At 40.7% G+C, this 24,655-nt stretch overlaps 1 protein-coding gene across 3 annotated transcripts in view; it reads right to left on the reverse strand.

Annotated features, from left to right (window-relative positions):
* Positions 1-24,655, reverse strand: part of CLSTN2 (calsyntenin 2) — an 828,679-nt gene that overhangs the window by 32,901 nt on the left and 771,123 nt on the right. For all 3 annotated transcript variants that reach the window (XM_075861435.1, XM_075861434.1, XM_075861436.1), the window contains exon 10: positions 2,068-2,234. In XM_075861435.1, coding sequence (XP_075717550.1) covers positions 2,068-2,234 — 167 coding nt within the window. The remainder of the gene's footprint in view (positions 1-2,067; positions 2,235-24,655) is intronic.

Raw genomic sequence — 24,655 nt, forward strand, 5'->3', positions numbered from 1 at the left:
ATTCCTCAGAGAAATTTATGACTAAATTGACAACTGAGTGTTATTGTTCCCTCTGTCAAAGGGGCGTTTCCTTACATAGTCTTACCCTGTCAGCACTGATTGGACATTATCAGTCTGTGTAGGGACACACCCCCAACTGGCAAAACCCTGTTGTACAGTTTATTTATACATTTCTTTCAGGAGTAACAGAGGTATGGCACAACCAGAGTTATAAGCAAAGAAGCTCCAGAATTGTTATTTTATGGGGAATACAAGTATTTACTAAAGCAGACATGTCAGAACAGGTGATAGGTCACCTTTAACCCCCTAACGACATGTCGTGTACTAGTACGTGACAGCCGTTTAGGGGAAGTATGGAGCGGGCTCACGGGGCTGAGCGTGCTCCATACTCAGCAGGTGACGGTTGTGTTATACAGCCGACATCTCACTGCAATGGGCGGAATCAAAGATCTCTTTGATTCCACCCGTTTAAGACCTTAAATGCTGCATTCAATCGTGAGTGTGGCATTTAAATGGTTAGAATCAGGGGGGTGCCCCCTCCTTAGCGCCATCACCCCCCCATGATGCGATCGGTGTGTGGTTGTTAGGGCAGCCTGGGGGCCTAATGAAGGCCCCCAGGTCTGCCATCTTTGTACTCCTTTGAAGCCCTGCCTATGTAGTTTTTACCACTTGATGGACGCCGTAAAAACCAAACCCACAAAAATGGCGTAATCGCTGTTTTTTTTCCCATTTCACCCCACAAATATTTTTTTTCAGCTTCCCATTACATTATGCGGTACAATAAATGGTGTCATGAATAAGTACAACTTGTCCCGTGAAAAACAAGCCACATATGGCTATGTGAAGAAATAAAAGTGTTATGGCTTTTGGAAGGCAGGGAGGAAAAAACTAAAATGAAAAAAATCAAATTGGCAGTGTCATTAAGGGGTTAATTAGAATAGGTGTATGGTTGTTTGGGCAAGGCTAGGGCATGGTTTTCTCAGCAATTATACCCTCTTATGTGCTGCCCATGTCTCCCTCTGTCCCTTTAGATTTTTTATAGATCAGTACTTTAAATTTGTTGCATTCTTTTTGAGCCTTAAAAAAGTTTTCTTTTACTTATTCCTTAAGTTTGTAAAGGTCAGATTTACTTTACTGGATAACGATCTATATAACGTGAACGAACCTTTACAATTTGATCAAATGTGCTAAAGAAGATGTTAAACATTCAACACATTCGACAGTATGTTTACTTTTAAGCCTTGCAGATCTTTCTAAAGTCAAGGAGCGTGTTGAGTATTAATACATATCTGAACAAAATCATTCAAGGCTGGATCAATTAAAATGTGAGGTCCTTTACACTATGTATTATGTATCACACAGTACAGGACCCTACAGGAATTGTTCAATCTACTTCAGAGAATCTCTAACCATTATATTGAGGAATTGCATAAATAGAAATTCCCTAATGCAATACTAGTATATGAATCACTCCCAATAATAATAACCTGCAGGTTTCCTGGAAATTTCAAAAGTCCTGTGCAGACTGCGGGCACAATTTGCAGCAAATGAACGGAAAACATAGGCTGTCGCCAGTGTCGTAAATGGGAGCTCATGGGCCCAATGCTGTAATAGGTTTTCCCACGACTATCACACATCTTTATTAGTACCCCTACAGGGTACAGGCTACAGGGCCGCGTGGGACTGCAATTTTAGCCTTCCTATAATTACACCCCTGGATGTCACAACCTCCTACAGTACTGTAGATTATGTCATTCTGTGTCTGCAAAGCTCCGAGAGGATGTAGGCTGCTGAGAACTGTACCAATATTCTGTAGCGCAAGGCTCCTGAATGTAACGGGAGTGATTCTGATAATAACATTTTATAGGGGCATGGAAAGTGTAAAGTTCTTTAATACAAACTCTGTGTCCAAACCGCTGAGGCTGCTGACACATACTGTACAAGACACCGATATGAAACATTATATAGTTAAGATTTCTTGCATTTGTTTTAGTTAGGTAGTCCGTTCAGTAACTGTAGTAGTTCCTTTTTTTTATTCCAATTTTGAATTTCCAGTTCTTTCTTTACCTTTACACCTTGTCCGAGGTCGTCCAGTGAATTGATATCCAGTCCTTCTTTACAAGCCTGCAAGCAAGAGATCACTTTGTGACTTTCTATCTTTCCAGGACGCAAGGTCAGTCCGGCAATGCTGCCACGAAAGTACTGAGCAAATTTAGGCTTTGTGACTTCCCCACCTGCCATGAAAAAAGAAAGAGCGTTTCAAGGAGGAAGCTGCATTTCTTTTTTATTTATAGCATCTTTCACCAGAAGAATATACTTGATTTATTTGCCATATATAAGGCACTGGAGGATGAAATGCTGGAACTTTGTCTGAACTTCAGCCTCCATTTTCTTATATGTGGCAAATACGACTCTAAAATATGGATATTTCCCAATAAGCAAAGCACCATAGCAGTAATAAATAATAAACTATAACACCAAAAGAAGGAGCAGTTAATTTAGATTATACACAAAACGCTAAAAGAGCACAAATGTAACATTGACCATGAGGTAAATTAGAAGTTGGAGTCGGGCTCTGGTGCCTGGGGGGCTCAAAGGGCTCTACGACACATAAGGAGACACAGTATTATTAATTCCACATGGTAGGTGAAGGGGCTCCAGATTTTGCATTGTGGTCCAGGCGCTTCATGTTACGCCTCAGGTTAGAGTAGTTGGTATTTATGATTTATTTACTTACAGAGATACTGGCTTTTTTTTCTTTTTTTTTTCGTTTTTTTAACAGCAGCCATTTTTGCAAAAGTGACAACATGAAGTGCAGCCATATTGGTTGTCACCTTTGTCACCTTTGTACTGGCTTCTCAGAAACTTTGCAGTTTGTTCTAGATGAACATGCTAACAATTTCACAGTTTTACGCACCGTTTCTGAGAAGCTAATTCAAAAAAGACAACCAATACGGCTGCTGTGTGACAATAATTACAGCTCTTACAGCAGTTCTCACCCAGCTTTCTTAAAGCCCTGAATAGCATATCTGCCTATTCATGCAATGGTACATTCTTGCTCCCATATCACTCCATATCTAAGCAAATTTGACATTCAGGAGTTTGAGAAAGCAGGAAGACTGGGGGTGTACACTGGGCAGGGAAAGCCCCAAAGCAAAGTTTTGGGTGGACTCTTCGCAACATTATCGTCCATTGTGGAAATATTGTGCCTCTTGTCTTTCTTAATATGAAAGGATTAGATCTTTGTATTTTTAATTGCTCTAAATAATCGGCTTGTATTAAGTATAGAATTTATTATATTACATGTGACAGGTGTTCTAGTCTGCAACAACACATTAATGCAAACATCTGTCTCTAACTAGTATTTATGGCATTACAGACACTGTGTTATTACCAATGGATGCTGTCATTATCACAAAGCTAGTAATTGAGGAAATTATGGTATCTGTTTTATTTGTAGACTTCCTGTCAACATCAAGGGATCTTTGTGTATTAGGAATAATCCTTATTTCTTTTTATCTACAAAAATGGCAAACTCAGATCGTAGTGAAGAGAAGTGTCTACATAATCGCAAAATATTGTCGGGCTTTGTCAGTTTGATCACTGGAGATTTGGTTGAGTAAAGCTACTAAGTAGTCCCATCATTCAGATAAGACCATTTAATAAAGAACAGGATGAGTTTGTTCATAATAATGATTCTGGTATCAGAGTTTCTACAGAATAATACTGTTTGCGCTACAATATTAGACTTTTTATGCAGGTGAAGCATTGCCTGTGTCAATGCTATAGTCAATGCTTTATGCTGGGGTTTGGACTTTAAATCAACATGATACTTAACTTTTATTTAGATATCGCTATTCTAGTACCAACAAAACACAGAAAAATTACTTTAGTCCAGTAACAGTAACCAGAAAGTTTTATAATCTGGCACTTGTCTCTTTTACAGGACATTTGTGTTATTTTGTGTTAATATAGTATTTTTGGCTCCTGGTCTTCTTGAAGGTTTTCTTCGCTTTCATGTGGTCTACTGTCCTATAATGGTTTGATAATTCCGATAATCTGATGAACCAACAACTATTAGATCCCATTGATACTGGATTTCAAGGAATGTTCCTGTATTTTGCTTCTAGTCTTGATTATTTGGCCTATATTCTTTACTCCTTTATTTCATTATGGGTTACTTTCAATCTCATAGCAAATGTTTATTGCTAAATGAACATTATCATTGTGTCATATGTTGAGAATTGATATGATTGTTTTTAGTTATGTAACAAAATATGATGTCACTATATTTAGCAATGCGTATAGATATTGCAGCTCTACAGTATACCCCTTTGTTTGGACATATGCAATATAAGGCTCCGTGCCCATGGCCATATCTCAAAATGTAAAGTTGTCATATACTGGGCTGGTCCTTATGTGGGGGAAGGCAGTTGACAACCACTATGAACGTTATAGAGGTCATATATTAATAGTCTCAATTGTACACTTTTGTCTTAAATGTATTGACCCTAAAGCAGCATCCTATTAAACATGCAATCTCTATTAGGCCTTGTTCATGCCGGGTCAATTCTTGGTGAGTAAAACACGTGTAAAATGCGCATAGAACACGCCGAGAGCGCGCCTAATTCCCATAGTCAATGGCAGTCCTAGGCCTTGTTCTCATGACGCTAAAAAACATGTAAAGCGCTTTTTAAAATACAGGCATTTTTGAAGCGTTTTTGTTGAATTTATTGCTGCATGTTCTGTGTCTTTTTGGCGCGCAATTAGGTCTCCTATTGACAGTGGGAATAATGCACGTTTTCGACGTGTTTTATGCGCCATGAATTTACCTCACACTTCCTTTTTTACGCAACACATTTTTTTTAAACACGCACGCGTAAAAAACCGCGGAGTATGCACTACAATGCACGTGGTGTGAAAAAGACATTAATTACGCACCAAAATGTGCATAAAACACGTCAAAGAACATGACAAAAACTTGTCAAAAATGACTGTATTTTAAAGAGTGCTTTCCAAAAACGCTAGTGTTCTTTACACGTTTACATGTCATTTTTTTGAGCGCAGTGTGAATAAGGCCTATGAGTGAAAAATCCTGCCAAACATACAGTATGTTCATAGATACAGATATGTCCACCTTTACCTTTTCTTAAAATTGGTTAAGGATTCCAATTTCTCTTGAAGTCAATTTAATACAATATCGCGACATGCTAGAAAAACCCTTGACAGGCGGTAATTCAAATCACAACCACTGGGTGGCCACACATAGACATATTTAGCATAAACATCTCGTGACAGAGTATCATGTTTTTTTTTTCAAGGCTGGTCATCTCGCGCCACACATTTCAGGATATGTTGAGATATGAGGAGAGGTAAGGAAGGACACATCTGTATGTCGATGTATAGGAATTGATGAGCTTAAACCCCCTATTTTTGTCAGGGCTGTTGGTATCTGGTGTAAAAAACTGATTCATATTTTAGTAAATGTGACGTACAAACTGACCTTAAATTCTGTTTTAAGAGCAGCTGCTATTACATCCTCAGGACTTTACTTGGGGAGTGGTTTTGGGATGACTGAATCGTTTTTAGAATATTTATTCTCAGGTGCAGAGACTCTTTAATACAACTTGACCTAACTTTAAGGCAAGATTTGTACAACTACGAAATGAAACATAATATTAACCCTATAGAAGGCTCTATTCACATTGGCATCATGGCTTTGGTTAATAATAAAAGCCATTACACTCTTACAAATTCGTCATATTATGGATACGAATAGCGAACCACAAACCCAATTGGGTTCCTTTGGGGGTTCCTTTGAGGTTTCCATCATTTTGACAGCATGAATAGCGATGCTTGCTGAGCTATTCTTGCCGTCAAAATTGATGGAAACCATTAACGGAGCTCCAAACGTCAATGTGAATCGATCTTTAGTCAGTTACTTGTTCTAAAATGAAAAATGATAATACTTATATCTCGAAATACACACAACAGTTTAAAACATAAAGAAAATGTATTCAGAAACATCTGACAGCAACAATGGGAGGCCTGTCCCTCGCTCTAATTCACTAGTAACCTTCATCAGCTGTTTTCATAAGACTAGAGAAGATGACAATCGCTTTTTCTACATGTGCATGATCGCATGATCAGATGTGAGAAATACAATATCCAGCTGTGTTATTCATAGCATGTCAAATCTACTACATGATGTATAAGGACAGACGGGAATATAGAAAATAAATATTATAAACATCTGCAATTTGCCAGCATTAGTCATGGACAGGATCATATGGCATCTGTATTATACCAATAGGTTGGTTATAAGTACTTTTTATTTAACTTTGTTATCTATCAATAAATAATCAGCATCGTCATCAGTGTTATAACATAGCTACATATTAACTGTTTTAATACATGAGGTTTATTTTTTATAAAAATGTTAAAGTTTCCCAGGCTTAAAAAATGGCAACTCCTTATGTGTTAAAATAATAGATATACATATACTCACCTCTTAAATCCCCTGAGGCTCCCCCAGCGATCTCTGCTTATATCACTGCAGTGATGACAAGGCATACTGTCAGTATGTACTGCATGTGACTGTTGCGGACAGTTATTGGCTGCATCGGCCAGGCGTCAATGCGACACATAATTGCTGGAGAAAGGTAAACCTAGACCAGCAGTGGACTATGGAACCGGTGGCACTGAAGCGGTGGGGGGTTTAAGAGGTGAGTATTAGCGATGCGCAAATTTATTCTACACAATTCGAATTCAGTCCAAAATTCATAAAAGATTCGGATTCACCGAATTTTGAAACTTTTAGGGTTTGTGGCGAATTAATTGTGCAAAATGGTGGCTGCCGGCGAGCACCAGTCGCCATTTTACAGATTAGAAAAAGGATGATTTGCCCTTGGACAGGCTTCACCAAAATGTCTTGCAGGCAGCCTTCCAAAAATTAACTGTGGTTATCTCCCCATTTACACATATATGCTGCTGTTACTTTCACATTACATGCTGGCTTGACGTTTAGAGCTTGGAAGGGGTTGGATACATTCCTAGAAGACATCGGAAAGTCCAATACAAGTTTTCAGGGCAATCGGGCACTCTCAGTTTGCAGCAACTTTTTTCAGGCCGAAACTAATTGGACTGAAAATTAATTTTGGGAAATTCACTTATTGCTAGTAAGTATTTGTACATCTATTATTCTTATAACATAAACAGCTAACAATTTATATCTTTAAAGTCTGGAAAGTCTCTTTCAACACTTCTAACAATAGCAGTGACTCCAGTGTTTCAGTAACTCTCCTAGACACAGTTTGCATTCCTGTCCTTGCTCTCTTCTTCTTCTTCTCCTCACTTTTTTGGCCACAGTCAGCCATTTTGCTTGGCACAACACTGGTTTGTTCTCCCATCTGGTAGGGGTCCTAGAGGTGGGAACCCCACTTAACAGACATTTATAACATATTCTACAGAAACACCATGCAGTAAAAGTCAATGGTCAGAATTCCCTTTTACATTTCAGCTTAATGACTTTCTACACAATAGACAAAAATATTTTGTTTTATAGAGGATGAAATCTCATTATTTCCACAGAACATGTTATAAAAAGTCTAATGATGTTATCTGCAATCTGTACTGAGATTCTACATAGTAAGCGTCCTGACCTAGTCACAAGTTACAGCTTCCTCTGTCCTTGTCCATGGTGCTGAAACATGTAAGCATAAAAAGCTGGCTATCCACTTCCCTGCCGAAATGAATATAATATCCTTGCTGGAACAAAGATTTGGAATAAATTAGTGTTAGGTATAAGAAAATGTACAGATATAGGTGTGTGTGTGTGTGTGTGTGTGTGTGTGTGTGTGTGTGTGTGTGTGTGTGTGTGTGCGCGTGTGTGTGTGTGTGTGTGTGTGTGTGTGTGTTTTATGATGGATAATTCTACTTAACAAAATACCAAATTCCCACACTTCATTTTTCATGATAATAATGTTTAAAAGCATGAGCTCAATAAATGTCTTTTTATTAAAAATTATTTTTACTTGTTGAGATCCAGCTTCTTTGTATCCTGTATACAGAGAGGTATTGTGTACACTGAAGGGTTCAGGGACAGCGGCTCCTGCATGTGTCTGACACGCAGGATCCAACTGTTATCGCATCAGAGACACGCAGGGCCCGCTGACACTAAACCTGTCAGTCCCGCTAGATACAGCTGCTCAGTATACAGGATGCAAAACAGCTGTATCTAAAAAAAAAATAATTAAAAAAAGTAATTGGAAAGGTGCACCAAACACACTGAAAACGAAAGCAAAACATTTTCAAAGGTTTACATAGCCGTTAAAGGGGTTGTCCACGACCGGACAACTGATGACCTATCCCCCGGATAGGAGCCATCTGCTTCTGCTGCTGTGTTTAGGAGGCTGCTCTAGGATCAGGAGCTGTTAGTTACAGCTCCTGCTTAGAGGATGAGCGCTCACACGAGCGCTCATCAGCTTCATCTGCAGCGACGCCAAAAGACGTCTCTGTAGACTAAGCACCCGCACCGCCTGACGTCAAAAGACAGTGGGCGGTTAGGAAGGTGTTAATACAGTTTTCTCTAAAATCCCCCAAAAAATCCTGATAAGTTAACTGCTTCTCTATGACTCTATGACTGTGTAGTTGTGAAATGAATACAGACTAATGTGATTGATTACAATCCAGGGTCGTAGCTAAAGGCCCATGGGCCCCAATGCAAAGATTTTTCTTGGGGCCCCCTCCCAAAACTTCTCATGGCCGACGGCCCACAGCTTTCAGCTGCATCGCTGGGTCTTCTAAGTGACCCAACGATGCAGCACTAGCAGCCAGGGGCGTCACTAAGGACTTGAAACGTCAGGGGAAATAGCCCCAATATATATACCCCCCCAAAAAAATGTGTGTATGTATATGTGTGTGTGTATGTATATATATATATATATATATGAGACAGCATATCTATAGCACTATGACCCTATAGCAATGGATATGGTTAGATACAGCGGCTCAGGAGACAGTATCACACATGATAGGTTTGAATATGGGGCCCAGCTCGCTGACATTGTCGCTCCAGCGCTGGACCCAGGAAAGGTAAGAATAATTATTGTTTCGCTTTTTTATGTGTTACTAATTATTTTTGTGTGTTTGTGTTTTTTTTACAGGTTCGGTTGTTCGACTACGTCGGATTCGAGTACTACTTCCATGACAACTTTTTTTTTATTCGAAATAAAATGGATAACGAGGGTTGTGTGTGGGATTTTTATTTCAATAAAATATTTTTTCTATGTTTTTGTATTTTTCTAAACTTTGTTACTACCAGCTTAGTAATAGCTGCTGGCTGATTGACAACGTCCATTACTAAGGCGAGGCTTAATGTTAGACATGAAGAGGCTATCACTAACCCCCATTATTACCCTGGTACCCACCGCCAGCAGGGGTACCGGGAAGCGTCGGATACGATCCAGTACCCAACCATCTGTAGTGATGGTCGGGTACTGGCGCGGCTGCAGGCTTGTATCATTAGGCTGGGAAAGGCCAAAAACAGTGACCCTTCCCACTCTGGTAATGCTAGTGTGCTGCTGCTATGTTGTATCTGGCTGGTTATAAAAATGGGGGAAGGGTCGGGGTCCGACTCCCGGGACCCCCGCCAATGAGCTGTTTTGAAGGGGGTGCAGCGCTCGTACGAGCGCTGCTTCCCCTTCATTTTCCTTACTTGCTCACACTGTGAATCGCTGACACGTCTGTGTCGGCGATTCGGTGTGAGAAAGTGACCGAAATGAAGGGGAAGTAGCACTCGTACGAGCTCTGCACCCCATTCAAAAAAGCTGATTGGCGGGGGTCCCGGGAGTCGGACCTTGACCCATCAGTTCCAGGCAGTAATATTAATCTTACTCTCCTCTTCAGCAGCAGCGGAGGTCCTGACTCCATCTAGGGTCGGGATGCTGTGTGCAGCGCATAGCGTTGTGACGTCAGGACCGCCGCTGCGCTTCGGAAGGAAGAATGTAAGTACTGTCAGTTACTAGAGTAACGGGGGCCCGTGTAGTTTATTACATAAGCCCCAGTTACTATAGTAACTTTTCATTTATGTAATGCGGGGAGCCGCAGGCCCCTCTGGCTTCGGGGCCCGGTTGCAATTGCGACCGCTGCGACCCCTATAGTTATGCCACTGTTATAGTCTATGTACAGCTCTCCAGAATATGATGGAGCTTTACAAGAAATCGGATGTATAAAATATTACCTACAGCCCTGCGGCTTATTATTGTATCACTCTGCATGTAAATGGAGTATTTCTGATGATAAAAAGATGTTGTTATTTTTTTACACAATTACCTGACATAATATATAACATTGTCCTTAGTCGAGTCTTTAGATTAAGGTAGATTGTATTTTACCCGCTTACACTGTGTGTGAATGGAATAACAGATAATCCTTTGTCCACTTCTGAATAATGAAATTTTCTTTCTATTTATGCAGCCACCAGGCCTCTCAAGGTGCATTAGTCTACTATCTCAAGGTCAAGTTTAGCAAGAAAGCTAATTATTAAGTAAACCCCCCTCCCCCTCAACTTCCTCAATGAGCATAAACAATATGGAGTGGTTTTGCTTATCCCCTGGATGTTCTACATAACTTTGTTCGATAAAGAGACGCTGCAGTTTTTTCTAACCATGAGACAGAATGTTCTAATTATATGAAGATAGATTTTAGCAATCTTTGTTCTCTACTTATTTAAAACATAAATACACATTTAAAGTCAATGTTATAGTAGCCACCTAGGCATAATAAACAGGGATGTGTGAAGGGTACATTTACTTTTAATACCCTACAGACGGGTTATTTATTTATGTGTACTCTCAGACTGCAAAAACTAGATCAAGTCATCAGTGCATTGCCACAAGTCATACGAACAGATACATAAACTGGTTATTGTTGCTTTATATTACTAATGCAAGTATGAATACAATTATATATTCATAAATCTAAATACAGCTAACAAATATCACCAAAGAAAGAAAGCTCAAGAACAAATAAATAAATCTAACTTATAGGAAAGGCGCAGATAAATACTATTAAATCAGTACTGTGTAATATATATATATATATATATATATATATATATATATATATGTTAGCTCGTTCGGCTGAATTTACTTCTATCTGAACATATCGTTTGAGTTATCCAATGGTATGCGTTTAAAGTGGTTGGTCAGTGGGCCGCATGGAGTTTGTATTCCCTCTCCGTATTTGCGTGGATTCCTTCCCACACTCCAAAGACTTCCTATGAAATTGGCCCTAGTGTGTGTTTGTTTGAGATAGTGAGCATTGATTATGAGCCCCATTGGGGCAGTGGATGGCGACAATCTCTGTACAGCGCTACAGAATTTGTTGGCACTATATAAGCAACAGGAATAAATAACATATTTCTAAAAAATGTCAATGTAAACAAATAGAAGGGTCATTTACTGATAGCATATCTTCTTTATTCACCATTGTCCCAATCTGAAATATTACTGTGGGGGTGAGGATGCATGTAAATAGTTGCAGCTGCAGTACATCTCTTCCCCTCGGCATCCTAGAAGTAGCGACCACATGATCACATGAACTCTGCATCCATAGTTTTCCCTTTGCAGTTGTTTGAGTAATGTTCTAGTTATGTTTTGAGGCTACTTCTATACTAAAAGATTGATTTCTAGGGTTGGCAGGTTTATAGCACTTTATGGGTGGTTTTCTTGGTTTTCGGTAGAAAACTACAGAATATTAGTCATGGTTTAGGAAATGTACTTGCATTTGTTTCCCACGGATATGCTATTTACATATTTTCCTAAGGATCATTGCCTAAAAGTTAATGTCCATCTTTGTACTGCCACTATGGGAAACGTACTGTAAACAGCTTCCATTAATCAATAATAAATACTGATACAGTCAGCTCCTAAGCTCCCCCTAGTGGTGACTGAAGACAGATAGAATATTATCCTTTTAGATTATGGCTGTTTTAAGGTAATCAGGGGATTTAGAGCTCTGTATCATAAAAAAAAAAAGAGTGCTAACCGTTATAAATATGTATTTGTGAAACTAACCGTCAGATAATTTTTTGCATAAAAATAAAATTGTGTTAAAATGTCGATATTCACTGCATAATCTAGTGAGGGTGTATTGACAGAAACTTACATAACTATTCACATCTTTACTCTCAGCCAATGCTTCAAGGTTAAAACAGTTCAGTCCACAGATAGGTATCTCTGGTTAACAGGTTACCAATGTTCTAGCACTCATTCCAGAGTAAGACATTGACTTAAAGTGGTTTTCCATGACTTAAGCATTGAAGGCTTATCCTAGGATAGACCATCAATGTTTGATCAGGAGACCCATCTCCAAACAATCAGCACAATAGAGGGCCAGCAGTGCACCAGCAAGCGCCATGGTCCGTTAATTGTTTACACAGGCACATGGTCTCAGCCGTACTGCTTGGTACTGGAGCTTAATACCATTTACTACTTCATTATGCTGTTCGCCAGGCTTATCAGAAATTTGACCCCCACCAATCAAAAATAGATGCCCTATTCTAAGACTAGGTCATCAATGTAAAAGTCATGAAAAACCCTTTTGAATACTAAACACATTTTCCTCTTCTTCCTTTTCAAGGAGCGCTATTTGCAGCAATTTTTTTTGTGCAGTTCCTTCATCTTATTACCTAAGATAACAACACTGAAATGGCATAAAATTAAAGTTTTATTTAAACGTCCACCATTTTTTTTAATGGTTTCGGAAAAATTGGCCAGGTCCCTGAAAATAAAATGTATTTATAATGTTCCTCTGCAACTTAATTGATCTTGTATGAAAACTGAATTGTGTAATTGTTTAAATGTCCTTGGTAGTGCTGCTGTTAAAAATAAAAACAATAGGACGATGGATGACTGCTCTGATCCTTCATTAGCCATTGCGTCAGTAATGTAGGAATTAATCACTTTAAAGAAGTCCTGGTACTAATGCTCATGTTTGTGTATTCAGTTATCATAACAGCTAGCACAATAACACAAGTAGCATGGCGACCTTAAATGCCTTTGCAAACAAAGGCAGTGCTCGCTTAGTGGAGTTAGGCATGATACTTATGAAATGTCACTAACTCAATACACTATTTTTACAGTTAATTGTTTTAAAAAAAACTTGTTGTAGTCAATAATGCATAATTTCCCAAAGTGCATATTTAGTCCCTGACTTTTATTGTGACCAAACAACTGTTTTGATACAATAAAACACATTACCTTTTAATAAATGATCTTACAGCATAAAGCTGCATGACAGCATGATCAATACACAATGTGCATGAAAAAAAATGGCTGATCTAATAAAACAAGTCACCAACCATCAATATAAACAGTTGAAACAAATAGAAATGATAGTAACTATTGCAAATAATAGTTCTTATGCCAAGATAAAAAATTGGATGTAAGAGTCTTCAATTGTATGATGCCACTAATTGGGGAATGCAGAAAATACTTCAATATACTTCAAAGGTAATTGCTCTAATTTGGCAAAATTCAAACATCACAGAATGAGGCCCCATGCACACGACGGTAAAAATTCTCAGTAATTGCGGACTGTAATACGCAATTATGCACCCACCCAATTCTATTGACACCTTTCCGTATCGCTACAGATAGGTGTCCGTGCCGTAGAACCGTGCCGGGAATTATGGAGCATGTCCTACTTTTCGTTTTTTAAGGCCCGTGCTCCCATACTTTGTATGGGAGCACGGCCCGCAATTGCTGGCCATGATTACGGGCACTAGGGGAAAAAAAAATAACTGGGTAAGACTTCGTTCAAATCTGCATCAGGGTTCATGGGTTCCGTCAGACCTTTCCGTCAGGGGAACCCATGAATGGAAACCAAACGGAATCCATAGCATTTTGTTTGCATTTCCATTGATTTCAATGGTAATACTTTTGTATTAAGGTTTCTATTTTTTTTTGGTGGAATCAATAGCGTAGTCGACTACGCTATTGATTCCGCCCAAAAAACGGAAACCTTGAGGTTTCCGTTCATGGGTTCCCCTGACAGAAATGTCTGAAGCAACCCATGAACGGAACCCCGACGCAAATGTGAACGAAGCCTAACTTTTACCCAACCGCACTTACACTTTAATACAACAGCATTTACGTATCCTCTAGTCTTCATTGTCCTTATTTATGTTACAGACATAGATACAAAGATACAAGAGGTATTCCGATTATAGCATTCCATTGGGTACCTTACATGAGAGCCATTCAGTGAAGAGTTTATGGAAACATATCAGTAGTTTTATAAACCAGTGTAATAATAAATATTGAGCTTCACTTCAATCTAGTAGTAAAAGGAAATAGCTGTCCTAAAATTCTCAATAAAGTTCTTCTTTTTCTCTTCAATTTCATAGTGATAAAGCATGTTAGAAGTTGGTTTGGCATCATATAATCTGACCCTGAGGGGCCACTTAACCTGGTCATAATTTAGTACTTCCCTGTATAGCTGGCAGCGCAAACTTTAGCAATGTGCTCTGCAGAACAATGTCAGCTTAACATACACTAAGTACGACCTTCATCTAAAGACAGAGCTTTACCAAGAACTTTCAGCACACAATATGCATTGTATCATTAGTTTATTTTAGATAATACTAGTAAGAAGACTATAAATGCACAATATGTCAAGTATATGAAACAAACTACTAACATTGCTGTTTAGAATGACAAAACCCTACAATAACTGGCATTTATTGGAAATCAAGGGCAGCTCTGGTCATTGCTGGATGTGTATGCAGGGGCGTAGATAAAGGCTCATGGGCCCCGATGCAAAAGTTCTTATTGGGCACCCCCTCCCCCTGCAAACTTCTCATGGCTGCATCGCTGGGTCTCCCCCAAGAAAATGTGTGTGTGTATAGGAGACGGCATAGCATATCTATAGCACTACGACCCTATCAACTATGTATAGGATTAGATACATTGGCTCAGCAGACAGTATCACACATGATAGGATTAGACACAGTGGCTCAGCAGACAGTATCACACATGATTGGATTAGATATAAGGCCCAGCAGACAGTATCACACATATTAGGATTAGATACACAGCTCAGCAGGCAGTATCACATATGATAGGATTAGATACAGTGGCTCAGCAGACAGTATCTCACATGATTGGATTAGATATAGGGCCCAGCTCGCTGACATTGCGGCTCCAGCGCTGGACCCAGGAAAGGTAAGAATAATAATTTTGCTTCTTTATGTTTTACTAATTATTTTTGTGTGTTTGTGTTTTTTTACAAGTTCGGTTGTTGGACTACTTCGGATATGAGGACTACTTAAATGACAGCGTTTTTTTATTCTCAATAACAATTTTAATGGGGGTTGTGTTTTTTTATTTCAATAAAATATTTTTTCTAAGTGCTTGTATTTTTTTAAACTTTATTATTACCGTCTTAGTAATGACGGATGGCTGATTGACAACCTCCATTACTAAGGCAGGGCTTAATGTTAGCAGGTGCAGAGGCAAACACTAACCCCCATTATTACCCCGGTACCCACCGCCAACAGGGGTACTGGGAAGAGCCGGGTACGAACCAGTACCCGACCATCTGCAGTGATGGGCAGGAACCGGGGCAGCCGCAGGCTGGTATTATTAGGCTGGGGGAGGCCAAAAACAGTGACCCTTCCCACCCTGGTAATGCTGCCTGCTGCTGCTGTGTTGAAACTGGCTGGTTATGAAAATTGGGGGGACCCCACATCGTTCTTTCCAATTTTTTATTTTTTTTAAAATGACGTGGGGTCACCACCCATTTTTTATAACCAGCCAGATACAATAAAGCAGCAGCCTAGCATCACCAGGGTGGGAAGGGCCACTGTTTCTGGCCTGTCCCTGCCTGATAATACCAGCCCGCGGCCGCCCCCTGTGGCCGACCATCACTACAGATGGTCAGGTACTGGATCGTACCCGGCTCTTCCAAGAACCCCTGGTGGCGATGGGTACCGGGGTAATAATGGGGGTTAGTGTTAGCCTCTGCACCGGCTAGCACTAAGCCCCGCCTTAGCAATGGACGTTGTCAATTAGCTGGCGGCCATTACTAAGGCGGTAGTAATATAGTTTAAAAAAAACACAAAGACATAGAAAAAATATTTTATTGAAATAAAAAAAAAAACACACACAGCCCTCATTAACCATTTTATTGATAACAAAAAAAGCCGTCATAGATGTAGTCCTGGAATCCGACGTAGTCCAATGACCGAACCTGTAAGAAAACACACAAAAAACTATTAGTAACACATGTGTTAGGCTTAGATACAGGGCCCATGTGTGATACTGTCTGTAGGACCCTCTATCTAAGCCTACCACAAGGTAGGCTTAGATACAGGGTCCAGCAGACAGTAATCTTATACAGTATAAGATTACTGTGTGCTGGGGCCCTGTATTCAAATCTACCGTGTGGTAGGCTTATATACAGGGCCCATCAGACAGGATCACACATGGGCCATGTATCTAAGCCTACCATGTGATTGGCTTAGATACAGGGCCCAGCAGACAGCATCACACAATCTGTGATCCTGTCTCATGGGCCCTCTAAGCCTGCTACATCGTAGGCTTAAAGGGGTTGTCCAGTCCCTAAACATTGATGGCCTATTCTCAGGATAGGCCATCAATAGCTGATGTGTCGGTGTTATGGCAGGAAGAAGGGGAAGGGGATAAGTGAGCCCTAATCTACCCACCGCCCTGTCCCTGCCTACTTGCAACGACCCGCCCTAGGCGACGGGGTACAACTGTGCGGCGGTCCCTACGCTGACTAAGTGCAAGGGAATACAAACAGGTAACAAGCAAGAGAAGGGGCAGTAGCCCACGGAACACCGTGAGGAAACCAGAGTGGTCCACGAGCCAGTCAGAATCAGGATGTCACGAAGTATACGAACGCAGAGCAAGGAGCAGGAAGCAAGCCGGGGTCAGAGCGAAGCAGGATAAGCGGAAGCTGTAGCAAGGCTGAAGCAAGGCAGTAGCAGGCTGGAGCAAGGCTATAGGAGGGCCAGGAAACCAGGAAGAATCACAAGCAATGAGAAAGAGAAAACGGCAGGTATAAATGGACAGGGGGCGGAGCTAACTCCGACTGACCAGGCCGCGATAGGCTCTCCCACTCCTGAGCCTGCCACCCTGATTGGTGGGAGCCGGAGTCAGTCTAAGAGGTCCGGCCTCAGGTGTCGATTGATTAATCCTGGGAGTATCCACAGACGTAGTGCCTGGCAGATCCTTTACAGTCGGGGTCCGTCTCCAGGGAGCCAGCCAATCAGCTGTTTTGAAGGGGCCGCAGCACTCGTACGAGAGCTGCTTCCCCTTCATTTCCCTTACTCGCTCACACTGTGAATCGCCGACACGGATTCAGTGTGAGCAAGTGACCGGAATGAAGGGGAAGCAGCTCTCGTACGAGTGTTGCGCCCCTTCAAAACATCTGATTGTCCGGCTCCCAGGAGACGGACCCCGCCAATCAGCTTCAGCAGACAGGGATATTAATCTTACCCTCCTCTTCAACCGCGGCGGAAGTTCTGTCCTGACTCTATCCGGGATCACGATGTTGTACACGGCGCATAGCGTTGTGACGTCATGCGCTGTGCACAGCGCTGTGACGTCAGGACCTCCGTAGCGCTCCGGAACCAGGAAGGTAAGTACTGTCAGTTACTATAGTAACAGGGGCCCGCGGCCCAAGTTACTATAGTACCTTTTTATTGATGTGGTGTGGGCGGCCACGGGCCCCCCTGGTTTCGGGGGCCCAGTCGCAATTGCGACCGCTGCAACCCCTATAGCTACGCCACTGTGTGTATGTGTATGCATATTATGGGTACCATATTTTTGGACCACTGCATACATGTAATGGAATTATGTGGCCCCATTTAAAGGTCTTTAGCCCTAGTAGAAGAGAAGTATACATTAGCGGTTATTTAATAATATTTTTATTTTATTTAATTCTGGTTTGGGTAAGAAAAAAAAGAAAAAAATAATTCCGCCATGATTTTGTTTGTGATTTTTCATTTGATGCACCTAAAATAAGTATAAAATATGATTGATCGATATTTATAGTACTGTATGTGTCTTTTTTTATTACGGTAATGGGAATACCAAGCATGTTGGGGTTATTTTATAAGGGTACTATAAAAAAATCGTATTTAAATAAAAAAGCACAATCTTTTTTTCTTATCGCTAAATTTTAATTCATAAAGATTGAACACCACGGCATTGTGCGTTCATAACAGCAACACTAAAGCAGATTTTGGAAACCTTTTATACATATTCAGATTGTGAATAAATGGTTTATGTCTGGAAGTGCTTTGTAACAAACAGAAATCACTGTGAATTAAGTGCAGCAAGGGAAAGATTTGAAGTGAAATGAGGTAAGGATAATAATTCATTATAGTAACACGCATATTACAATTCTTTAGACATACAGTCAGCCATAGATTATTTAATGCTTTTGCTTGTAATATTCTATAATTCACAGCACTGAAAGCATTAATTTGTGGGCATGCATTTTTTATCTGCTCAGGAATATGCAAGACTCAGGACAGCTGGAACTAGAAAAGCTTTACAATTCCCACATTTAGGGCGCTAAGAAGGAAAGAAAACATATTCAAAGGAAAAGTAGACCAGAAACGAATGTTACTTTATGGAATTATATAAAGCTTACTACTCAGTAGCTTTTACTACAGGGACTGCATAATGTAGACCCAGTCATTAAAGGGGTATTACCATCTTAGACCATTTATGGCATATCCATAGCGCTCGCTTGGCTGTTTCCGTAATTCCTGCCGAACTGAATATAGAGAGTCACGCGGCCCTCTCTCCACTACTCCCTGCCTGGAATCTGTGGCCAATGCCTGCTGCACCAGTCAAAAAGTGGGTCTATATAGGTGCTAGCCCCAGAGCTGGGACTTGCATCTATCACACATTTATGGTACCACGGTCAACGTGGACACAATTATACGGTTTAAGAGAGGCCTAACATAAAGCTCTAAAGCCCCAATGCAAAATCCCTAACAGTGCCCCCTAACTATGACATGTCATTTAAAGTACTGGCCTCCAACAGCATAAAGGACTTTTTTGCCCCCCACTAAGGCTAAAACTGCTGCACCCCCTATAATTGTGCACCTGCAGTTTACATAAAGACTTAGCCTACATAAGGGTATGTTCACACGGCAAACTAAAAATGGCTGTAAAATACAGAGCTATTTTCAAGGGAAAACAGCCTCTGATTTTCAGCCGTTTTTTATCAAGCGTTTTTTTATGTGTTTTTACGGCCGATTTTGGAGTTGTTTTTCTATTGAGACAATGAAAAACAGCTCCAAAAACGTGACATGCACTTCTTTTTTACAGAGCGTTTTTTTTTTTTACAAACGACCAAGTAAAAAAACGCCCTGTGGGAACAAAACACTGTTTTTCCCATTGAAATCAATGGACAGATGTTTGGAGGCGTTCAGCCTCTGTATTTATAGCCATTTTTCGGGGGAATTAACGGCCCAAAAAATGGCTGTTAATAAGCCGTGTGAACATACCCTAAAAGGAATTGAACTCTTCAAACATTCTTTGCTTGCTCAATGTCTGTCTAGAACTTGTGCTAATGATTTGCATTTCAAGAAGTGACGTCTTTACCATGCACTGTACCATAATATGATGTAAGAAAAACAATCTTTCTCACTGCATCATAGGAGCTGAGCTAAGCTGCTAGGGTGTGTCTGTCAACAAGCTTGTTGTCGGTATCTAGTGACAACCAGAAGAACTGTGAGCATTGCTCTGGTTTAATGCAGACTGTGAGTTAAGAATACAGGATCATGGCCAGTACAAGTACAATGTTTTTACTCAACTTTTTATGTAGATTATATCCATTTATAGACGCTAAAATGATGTTCAAAGGTGGACATTAGTTTATTCTAGAAACATTACCACGATACACAATCAAATAAAATCCTGATGGACTTATCGCATTGCCATTTTGCAGTCCGATCTACTACAAGATCACATCACACGACATCACAGCACACAACATCAATAAGTCATTGTGGAACAGCAGCCTTCAGGATAATAAGCAACCATGTGATTCCACCACACCTTCACATTTATATATACGGTATTTATATCTCTTAGTTGTAACAATGAGTTGTTCGATTATTCCACGTTAAGAACCCATGCACACGAACATATTTTTTTCCTCCCGTAAATACTGGCGTAAATACTGGTCCTTTGTCACACGTATTCGACCCGTATTGCACCAGTATTTACGGACCCGTGCCCGTAAGTAAGGGTCCGTTGTCACCAGTATTCCACCCATATTTACGAAACAAGTTTTCTATGCACTAATCGGCAGCCCCTTCTCTCTATCAGTGTTGGATAGAGAGATGGGGCAGCCCTTTCGGGCAGAGTTTCTGCAGCGATTGAAAGTAAAATAAATTCATACATACCCCGGCCGTTGTCTTGGTGACGCGTCCCTCTTTTGACATCCAGTCCGACCTCCCTGGATGATGCGGCAGTCCATGTGACCGCTGCAGCCTGTGATTGGCTGCAGCGGTCACATGGGATGAAACGATGAAGAAGCAGGGAGTTCTGGGTAAGTTAAACTTTTAATACTATTAATGCCAGCGATAGTCACTGTCCCGGGTGCTGAAAGAGTTACTGCCGATCAGTTAACTCTTTCAGCATCCTGGACAGTGACTGTCCCCTGACGTCACAACGCTCCCGTAATTACTGGTGCACACACGTAGCCATTCGTAATTACGGGAGCCCCATAGACTTCTATGGGCCTGCCCGTTACGTAATTACGGCCTGAAATAGGACATGTTCCATATTTTTCAACGGCCCGGGCACCTTCCCGTAAGCAAACGGGAAGGTACCCGTGGCCAATAGAAGTTTATGGGCCCGTAATTACGGGCCATTTTTACGTTCGTGTGCATGGGGCCTAACAAACACAAATGAAAAGTTCAATCTGACTTGCAAGCAAAGGATAAATCAAAACAGCGTGGAGACTTCAAACTAGTAATATTTCTTTATTGTTATGCTTATCCAGCTCCCCCAAAAACATCTTATTATCAATGAAACGGGCTTTAAATTTCCTAGTTACTAGTCACCATCAGTACGCTCGCAGTCTTTCACAATAGACATCTTAAAACACGGTTCCTTGCAGGGGAATTTGCGTAGCCAGGGAGCATTGTGGTGCATCCACAAAGCTCAGGAGGCAGGACATGTTTACTAGTGGTACATGTGTAATTGTGTGGTCACTTTTGAATTGTAAGTGCTTATGTAAGGTGGGGGAAATAAATCCCCAAGTTACAGAGAAATGTTACTTTACATACCTCATTGTATCTTGGAACCTCTGTCGTATTGTAAATAGTATGCAAGTATATAAGTGCACTGTACCTTTAAGATGTGCTGTTGTCCGCTGTTATCTGCTAGGTTTGTGTCTTTTTTTTCCCCCACTTGATAGCGTCTAGTCTGTGGTCAGTCTTGTTACTGTGATAAAAGCATTGAAGGAGCATAGGTCAGTCCGACGACAGTGTATATTACACTGTGTGAAGTATTGTGCTGATGTTATGTTTATACACTCTGTTCCCTTACAGGTCTGGCAAGAGATGGTTGACTTGATGGCTCTATCAAAATTGTACGTGCCGGGATGCATGGCCCGGGGAACTGTTTTGCGGACGAAGCTTAGCGCTGGGGGCAATGCTTGTATGAAACAGCAGGGAGTCCACCAAACAGTGTTCAGAGTGCGGGCTATGGCCCAGGAAATAACAAGTCTGTGGAGGAGTGAGTGAGGAGCTGTGACAAGCTGCAGTACTGGTGGAGAGAGCAGTGACATGCTGATGGTGACAAGCTGCTAAGGGCACATTCACACGTGGCAGAATTGCTGTTGAATTCCGCTGTGGACAGTCCGCAGTGGAATTCTGCAGCAGACGTTTTTTTCATTTGTTTCTATACATTTTTAGGAAACTTAGTTCAGACGTTGCAGAAAATAACTGTGCGGAAATTAGGCTGCGGTGCAGAATTTCCCCTCCGCCGCCTGCTCATGACGTTGCGGAGAAGAAGCGGAATTTCACTGCAGATTTCAGCCTTTGCAATGTAAAAACGCAAGTTCACTGTGATATCTGCAACATCTGAATTACTTGTCAAATATGCAAATATTGGTGCGGATTCGTTGCGTAACTGCCCCAAATCTTCACCAACATTTGCAGCGGAAACATTCCGCCACGTCTGAAAGTGCCCTAAGAGAGGTGAAGCTACAGACAAGTGAGAAGCAGAGAGAGACAGACGTCAGCTGTACTGGTTGGGACTGTGGGTGGGTTGCGAATGCAAGAAGGATGTAGCGTGTTTCCCAGGGCAAAGAGACTGACTGAGGGTCTAAAACTGCAAGATAAGCACTGACCGGAGCAGAGAGAGATTAGCCGGGAAGATTGACCATATAGAGACTGGACGTCAGGAGCCTGGAGAAGACTGGTAAGAATCGTAAAAGACTGCATCCATCGTTGGGTCTGTAGTGGCAGGAGGTCTTTAACCCTTTCCCGCTGTGGCCAATGCTTTTACCTATCCAAGCGATTCTGAGAATGTTTTCGCGTGACACATTGTATTTTAAATTTGTGGTAAAATTTGGTCTATACATTCAGTATTTAATTGGGAAAAACACCAAAACTTAGCAAAAAATTGCAAAAATTTGTATTTTTCTAAATTTTAATCTATATCTGCTTGTAAGACAGATAGTAATACCACACAATATAGTTGCTAATTAACATGTCCCATATGTTTACTCTAGATTGGCATCGTTTTTCTAGGATGTTACAAGGCTTAGAACTTTAGCAGAAATTTCTTACATTTTCAAGAAAATTTCAAAAGGCTATTTTTACAGAGACCAGTTCAGTTGTGAAGTGGCTTTGAGGGGCCTATACAATAAAAAACACCATAAGTCACCCCCATTTTAAAAACGACACCCCTCAAAGTATTCAAAACAGCATTCAGAAAGTTTCTTAACCCTTTAGGCATTTCACAAGAATAAAAGCAAAGTAGAGGTGTAATTTACAATTTATTTATTTTTTGGAGAAATTGATATTTAATAATTTTTTCTCCGTAACACAGAAGGTTTTACCAGGGAAACGCACTCAATATTTATTGACCAGATTCTGCAGTTTTTAGAAATATCCCACATGTGACCCTAGTGTGCTAATGGACTGAAACACAGGCCTCAGGAGCAAAGGAGCACCTAGAGAATTTTGGGGCCTTCTTTTTATAAGAATATATTTTAGGCACCATGTCAGGTTTGAAGAAGTCTTGTGATGCCAACACAAAGGAAACACCCCAAATAAGACCCCATTTTGGAAACTACACCCATAAGGAATTAATCTAGGGGTGTTGTGAGCATTTTGACCCCACAAGTGTTTTATAGATTTTATTAGATTTTTTACGTGAAAATGAAAAATGTAAATTTTTTCCAATAGGATATAGTTTTAGCTAAAAAAACAACAACAATGTCCACAAGGAATAAAATTTGTAACCCAACTTCTCTGGAGTACGGAAATACCCCATATGTGGTGATAAACTGCTGTTTGGGCACACGGCAAGACTCAGAAGAGAAGGAGCGCCATTTGGAGCACAGATTTTTTGCTAAAAATGTTTTCATTTTCTCAACAAATAAAGGGAGATAAAGCACCCTAACATTTGTAAAGCAGTTTCTTCCGAGTACGGCAATACTCCATATGTGGTCATAAACTGCTGTTTGGGCACACAGTACGGCTCAGAAAGGAAGGAGCGCCATTTGGCGCACAGATTTTGTTGTATTGGTTTGTGGGCACTATGTCGCATTTCCAAAGCCCCTGTGGGACCAAAACAGTGGAAATCCAACAGAAGTGAATACATTTTGGAAACTACACCCTCAAGGTATTCACTTAGGGGTGTAGTGAACATGTTAACCTGCAGGTGTTTTCCAGAAATTAGTGTGCACTCGATGTTGCAGAGTGAAAATGGGAATTTTTCCATAGATATGTCAATATGTGGTGCCCAGCTTGTGCCAACATAACAAGACAGCTCTCTAATTATTATGCTGTGTTTTAGAATCACCCTACATGTGGCCCTAATCTTTTGCCTGAACATTCGACCAGGCTCAGGAGTGAAAGAGTACCATGCGAAATTGAGGCCTAATTTGTCGACTTACAAAGTATTGGTTCACAATTGCAGAGGCTCTAATGTGAAATAATAAAATAAACCCCTGAGAAGTGACCCCATTTTGGAAACTACACCCCTCAAAGCATGTATTGCATGGTGTAGTGGGCATTTTCACCCACAGGTCTTTTCCATAAATTAATTTGCTGCGGATGGTGCAAGGTAAAAATGAAAATGTTTACATTTATCTCTAGATTTGGCATTTTAGTGACAAATATGTCATGCGCAGCTTGTGCCACTGGAGAAACACACCCCAAAAATTGTTAAAAGGGTTCTCCCAGGTATGGCGTGGCCATATATGTGGATGTAAACTGCTGTTTAGGCACGCTGTAGGGCTCAGAAGGGAGGGAGCATCATTTGGCTTTTGGAGCGTGGATTTTGCTTGGTAGCAGGTTTGTTTGAGTATTGCTAGTGTTTTCATTTATAATGGCGGGGGTACATGTAAGCTGGGCAGAATACAT

This window comes from Rhinoderma darwinii, chromosome 4 (genome assembly GCF_050947455.1).
Source record: "Rhinoderma darwinii isolate aRhiDar2 chromosome 4, aRhiDar2.hap1, whole genome shotgun sequence".
Lineage (NCBI taxonomy): Eukaryota > Metazoa > Chordata > Amphibia > Anura > Rhinodermatidae > Rhinoderma > Rhinoderma darwinii.